The sequence below is a fragment of the Solea solea genome, chromosome 4 (genome assembly GCF_958295425.1).
Source record: "Solea solea chromosome 4, fSolSol10.1, whole genome shotgun sequence".
Classification (NCBI taxonomy): domain Eukaryota; kingdom Metazoa; phylum Chordata; class Actinopteri; order Pleuronectiformes; family Soleidae; genus Solea; species Solea solea.
Window position 1 is genome coordinate 17008876 of NC_081137.1, and position 6124 is coordinate 17014999.

Here is a 6124-nt window from a genome sequence, read left to right on the forward strand (position 1 = left end):
TTTCATGTAAGTAAATAAAGAAAGATGTTTATCTTCACTGTGACAGTTAAGGGTTAGGGTAACCATGAAAATAACACCAAGACGTCTTTTATTCAGTCCTGGCTCTGGGCTTCATTAGGGATGGACACGTACCACACCAAAAACAAATACTGCATTATTAAATTATGCCTTTGGTTTAAAGTTTAAATGTGTTTCTTAAAGTCCTAAAGAAGACATACGGATTGAGGTCCAATCAGTACACTTTAATGCCCTCAGACTAGGATTATTTTATATTCAAGTAATAAAGGAAATGCATGGAATAGTATTAGGGCCACATATAAAAAAACAGCATAAAAGTCCAATTTATGACATTAAAATCCAAATCATGAGGTTACAGTCAGAATTCTGAAATTAAAATGCAAATTATGAGATTAATGTCCAAATTCTGAGAAAAGTCAGAATTTAATTCATCTCAGAATTCATGCTGTTTTATTTTATTTTTTACTGAGGAAGGTATGCAGGACTCACACCCCAGTTTTTATTAATTTCACGCAGGGCTGTGACCATTTTGTTTGTGGACAAAACAATACATTCGAGAACTTTTTTCATAGCAAATAATAGTTAATTGCAGCCTTAATTTCATACGTGTCCCTTTGAAACACGGCAATACACGCACACTATAAATGGCCTAATGAGCAGCACCTGTGTTACAAGTTTGTTCTTCAGCACAACAGATTATTATTAACACCTACTTTAACCTACACTGGTGTTTCTCATGTACTCGTTCAATCAGGGTGATGTGAGGGTTAACGTCAGTGTTGCATTAATACTGTTGGACGCTCAGTGTCAAACTGTCCGTTTCAGCAGAAAAGAGGACATAAATGTTTTCTGAGACAAAAACAAAACAAGAGAGTCTCTGATAAACTTACCCACAGTCAGACTCAAGCAGGTGAAAGTCACGAAACTAAGGAGAGAGTGAGAGCACAGAGACTAAAGACACGAGGGAGACACGGGATGATTAGATACAGGTGAAACACATCAGACAATCAGACAGGAAGTCACACACACACACACACAAACTTGTGAAAAGTGCTTCAAAATTACAGACCCCAGCTTTAAAGTCATCCTGAATGTACTTCCTTCAGTTTTATTGGTATGTAGTGACAGTTGACAACCTAATAAACAAACATGTATTTATTTAGTTGAATCATGCGACACATGTTCAAATACAGTGTGAACACGCTTTGGAAGGAAATGTCACAGCTTCTGTTCCAAGAGAGAGGCTGTAAGGTGATTGATTGCTTTAATGCATTATTATTTCTGACAATGACTTATATAAGGAAGCTTCCATATTTTTGTTCTCAGACACTTATAAATGCTTCAACGTGAGCCAAAATATTATTTTTTAATCCAAAAATGGGGTTAGCATCCTCAGTGTTGCATTACTGTCCAGTGCCTACATGAGTATTATTGTAGTGCGTGCGCTGCAGTGCAAACACAAAATGCAGATTGGAGACAAAGACCATGAGTGTTGTTAAAAGATATGTTTATGTTAAGCAATTTTTTTGTGTCTCATTTGTTCGTACTTAACGGTTATACTTAATTAGATTAAGGGGAAAATAAACATAAAACTGCCATTTCTGAAGCTCAGCATCAGCAAACATGCCTCCTTTAGTACGAAATCACACAGACATGAGGAACTACGTGTGGTGGTAACATGTTATGTCGTAAGATGAGTGACACGAAGCTCACTGCTGTTTACAAACATGCCAAAATATTGAGTATTCATTCTGTCATGGAGAACAGCATGAGTGTTGTTAAATGTCTCCCCCATGTGGCCGTTTAGCTTCCCTACACTGATAAAAAAAAAACTGCAGTTCAGTGCAGTTATGTAACGCCTTTAATTTGTAATGACTACAGTTAAAGACTAACACATCAGATTAACTTCCATTTTCTACCGCTTTATCCTCCACATGAGGGTTGCAGCCAATCTCTGCTGACATAGGGCAATAGGCAGGTCATCACAGGGCCACATATAGACAAACAACCACCCACTCTCACACCAGATTAACTTCACACTTCGCTAAAAACAAACGACACAAATGAGCCATTGCCTTATTTCAACACCTATTTATTACCACCATAATATGAGAAATTTGGAAAATACAAAGATCAGCTTATTTATACGTCTGAAAATCTCGAGGAATAAGAAAAAATATAAAAGAAAACAAATGAGGTTATATTGTGTATTACAAATTTTGAAAGAGGGACAGTTCATATGCTCAGATCTACAGACAGAGAGAGTGTGTGTGTGTGTGTGTGTGTGCAGGAGACAGAGTCTAAACATGCAGAGTTTCTCACTATCATATACACTTTTACTGCTGTGACAAGTCTAATGCCTAATGCCTGTGGTGATAAAGAGAGAGAGAGAGACAAAGAGAGACAGGCGTAACATACAAAGACTGATCTACAGTGAACAATCGAGACAAGGTCATTGGGTAAACCATCGCCCCCGTGAGGCTGCCATTAGAATTGAAGCTGTCTTGGAAAACAAAGAAGCCCTTCCTGATTTTCTTAAACAAATCAGATCCATGTAAAAAAATAAAATGACAACCATGTCGGCAAATATCAATTCAATTTTTTTTTCTTTTTTTCAGAGATTTTGGAAGTGGTGAAGGAAGGGAGGCGCATCCATGATTTATATGCATAAAAAAAAAAATAGACACCATATCCACAACAATAATCAATATTCTTAAGCGACCAAGAAGATTATTTTTTTGTCGAGTACAAGTGGTTTGGAAGATCAGAGCTCACGCGGACACACAGACAGACGGACAGGGCAGCAGCAACCTCTCCCTGTGCAGGTCACAGAGGTGAGGGAGGTGGACCACAGTGGGGACAGTGGGGAGGGTGTTCAGACGGGCAGAGGCCTCAGGACTAGTTTTAAAATAGCACCCTGCTGTGGAAGTTGCAGCTCCCCTTAAGCAGACCAGTCCCTCGGCTTTGTCCTTCTGCTTTGCCTCTGTGAACCACACAATCTACACCTGCCGACCTCATGCCCTCCAAACATCCAGATGGAGCTTCATGTTTCTAACCAGGTGCTGCCTGTCTGAGTATGTTTGCACGCGTGTGTCTCATCTCCTAAACCATTTACATGCACGATAAAGGTACCCTATTACATTTGGTGAAGACAAAAAAAAACAAAAGACAAGAAAAAAAACCTATGAGAGACCAGACTTCAACATATTTCTATCTCTTCATAATCAGGATTACTCTAACATCTACTGAGAAACTGGGCAGGCTGGGGAGCAATGAAAGTGAGGGTGGGGAAGGTGAAGGAAGGGAGGGAGTCTGGGAACAGGTGCAGAAAAACGGGACAGAGGGAAAAATGTCGAGGACGACGTCTAAGCGCGCTCTCCGCGGATGCGGCGTGCCAGCTGGATGTCTTTGGGCATGATGGTGACACGCTTGGCATGGATGGCACACAGGTTAGTGTCCTCAAACAGACCCACCAGGTACGCTTCACTGGCCTCCTGCAAGAGGGAGAGAGACAGGACACGTATTATCGAGTGAGTCTGTATCAACGAGAAGTCACACATTTGTGTTTTTATTCATTTATAGTGAGTGTGCACGCCGACACACACCTGCAGGGCTCCAATGGCAGCGCTCTGGAAACGCAGGTCAGTCTTGAAGTCCTGAGCGATTTCCCTCACCAGGCGCTGGAATGGAAGCTTGCGGATCAGAAGTTCAGTGGACTTCTGGTACCGACGGATCTCTCTCAAAGCCACGGTGCCAGGCCTAACAGACACACACACACACACACGTTTGAGTTCAATTTCAATTTTCTGCAAACACAGCCTATTACATTAATTTTTGGGCATAAATTGCCCACTTTTCTTTCTTCTAAAAAAAATTATTTAGTTTTTGAACTGCCTCATTAAGAGTTGCCACAAATGAAACATTGAGGATGAGAAGCTTCATTGATAACTAATGTGTTTACACAGCTGCAGAACAATGCACTGTGGATGCATGAATAAAGCAACAATTATAGAGTGAGAGTAAGTCTAAGAGCTGGAGGTCCATGACATTATTACCTGTAACGATGGGGCTTCTTCACACCACCGGTGGAGGGGGCGCTCTTGCGGGCAGCCTTGGTGGCCAGCTGCTTACGAGGAGCTTTTCCTCCGGTGGATTTACGAGCAGTCTGCTTGGTACGAGCCATCACGACAAAGTATCACCTGAATAGGAATACTTAAAAAAAAAACACAAAGTGACAGGTGGTGAGAGTTCTGAACTCACAGGGACACAGAAGCTGCTGGTCAACTACTGCCTCATTTGGTACGTTTGCGTCACTGAGGTAAAGCTGAACACAATTGAACTGATGGAGCAGTGGATTAACAACACTTGTGTTATTGTTATCCTTCAGATTATTATTATCACTTTTCTGTGTAACTGCGGTCATTTTTCAGGGGTTAACATGCACAAAAACGGGGGGGCCGGTCTGGTGCAAATGCGATATTGGCATAGTGCCCGGACCTGTGCATTGAAAATTTCCAGAAACTTTGTGGGAAATTGTTATAGCCCAAGACGAACAAAAAAAGTCGATGTAAGCATGGTCTCAACTTAACAGGAAGTCGGCCATTTTGACGTCCATTTTGAAAAATTGCACCCTAAGTTAAAGCAAACTCCTCTGAGCGTGTTTGTCAGACCAACATGACAAATATTTTTCATTAACTTTCTTATTGGTCAACACATTTTTAGGGCTGCTCATTAAATATTTATTTTATTGCACCATTAACATTTATTGATATATTAATATCCAGTACCTGATATGGATATAACACCGATATAAACCATCTCTGTTTATATCGGTGTTATTATGGATTAGACTGTGATCGTGTTACCACAGGCACTGTTAATAACTCTGAACACAAGCCCCTTTTTTAAACTGATAATAACACGATGCGTTGTTTTCCCACATCAGGCTCTAAGTCTCAACATGTTCACTCCCATCAGGGAAAACTTTTCCTCCGCTTCAGCAGCTGCACAAACACAGCGCACCGGGCCAATGCCGACACGGTGGCCTCGCACCTCCACCAATCACACTGCTCACTAGCTCGTCATCCACAAACCCACCAATCCGCTGCGTACATGTACGATTCAACAACCAATGGGATTGGAGTCTTCATGGTTTAGGGGCGGGGCGAAACACAGTAGCCCCGCCTCATACCGCAAGATTATGGCCGCAGACCTTAATGAAGCTGCCGACGTAAAGGCAATAGGAGAGCGAGACGTAAACTTTGACGTTTTTCAATAAAAACACAAAACTTGAGCGCACAACACAGCCACCAAAACACAGAAGACAAACGTAGCTATCGATTAACCGCAACAGCCGAATGAAGCGACGCGATACTGAAGCGAAACAGCACCGAAGACACGGCGACTGAAAGTGGAGCAGATATTCAGACAGTGGAAGAAGTGAGCCGCTCTCGTCTGTGAGCCTCGGCATCGGGGCAGCTGCTTTCTCTTCAACACAGCGTCGAAAAAACACACAATTTCAGCACTAAAACAACTTAATTTGGGCTGTTTTATCAACACAACACTGAATAGAATTGCGAGGAGTAAAAAGTACGAGCGAAATTAAACTTACCGAGGGTGAATTTAACGCCTTTTCTTCGTCACGCGGACACAAGTGTGTTGTGCTTGTCTGGCAGCGTCAGATATTTACTATCTCTCACACAATGGAAGCGGAGAGAGCGCGAGCAAAATGGCGGCCGTGTCAATCATCTGTCTCCCACAATGCAACTGCCAACGTTTGTAAACACGAAAAGTTCACTTTTTCAGCACACTTTTTTTCAAAGAACGTTCACATTAAAAGCATCACTTTATAATAATTTCGAACAGTTTGTGTTATTTATTTCGTTTTTATTATTCAGTAGCGTCGCAGTTTCACGACCACGTTGCTCACTATTTATAAATATATTATACACATAAAGGGAATGCTAGTCATCATTTATTATTATTATTATTATTATTATTATTAATACTAATAATAATAATAATAATAATAATTATGTCAAAAATGTGTTTAAAAATATTATTTGGTCCAACAATAGGAGTATCAAGAACCAAATATACACACACC

General features: G+C 41.0%; 1 protein-coding gene across 1 annotated transcript; it reads right to left on the bottom strand.

Annotated features, from left to right (window-relative positions):
* Positions 1-2093: 2093 nt before the first annotated feature.
* On the bottom strand, positions 2094-5786 carry h3f3c (H3 histone, family 3C). Its single transcript, XM_058628025.1, has 4 exons — positions 5630-5786; positions 4074-4230; positions 3624-3777; positions 2094-3512 (listed from the first exon to the last, which is right to left on the bottom strand). Exons 2-4 carry the CDS (start codon positions 4199-4201, stop codon positions 3384-3386), a joined length of 411 nt encoding a protein of 136 aa, XP_058484008.1. The 5' UTR covers positions 4202-4230; positions 5630-5786; the 3' UTR covers positions 2094-3383.
* Positions 5787-6124: the final 338 nt, after the last annotated feature.

What these genes read in the sequence shown, in the direction of transcription:
- h3f3c (XM_058628025.1), bottom strand. Translation starts at nt 4,201, where the DNA reads ATGGCTCGTACCAAGCAGACTGCTCGTAAATCCACCGGAGGAAAAGCT. An exon ending in AAGAAGCCCCATCGTTACAG is followed by an intron (nt 3,778 to 4,073) that starts GTAATAATGTCA and finishes TGTGTCTGTTAG; the next exon opens with GCCTGGCACCGTGGCTTTGA. An exon ending in CTGCCATTGGAGCCCTGCAG is followed by an intron (nt 3,513 to 3,623) that starts GTGTGTGTCGGC and finishes TCCCTCTTGCAG; the next exon opens with GAGGCCAGTGAAGCGTACCT.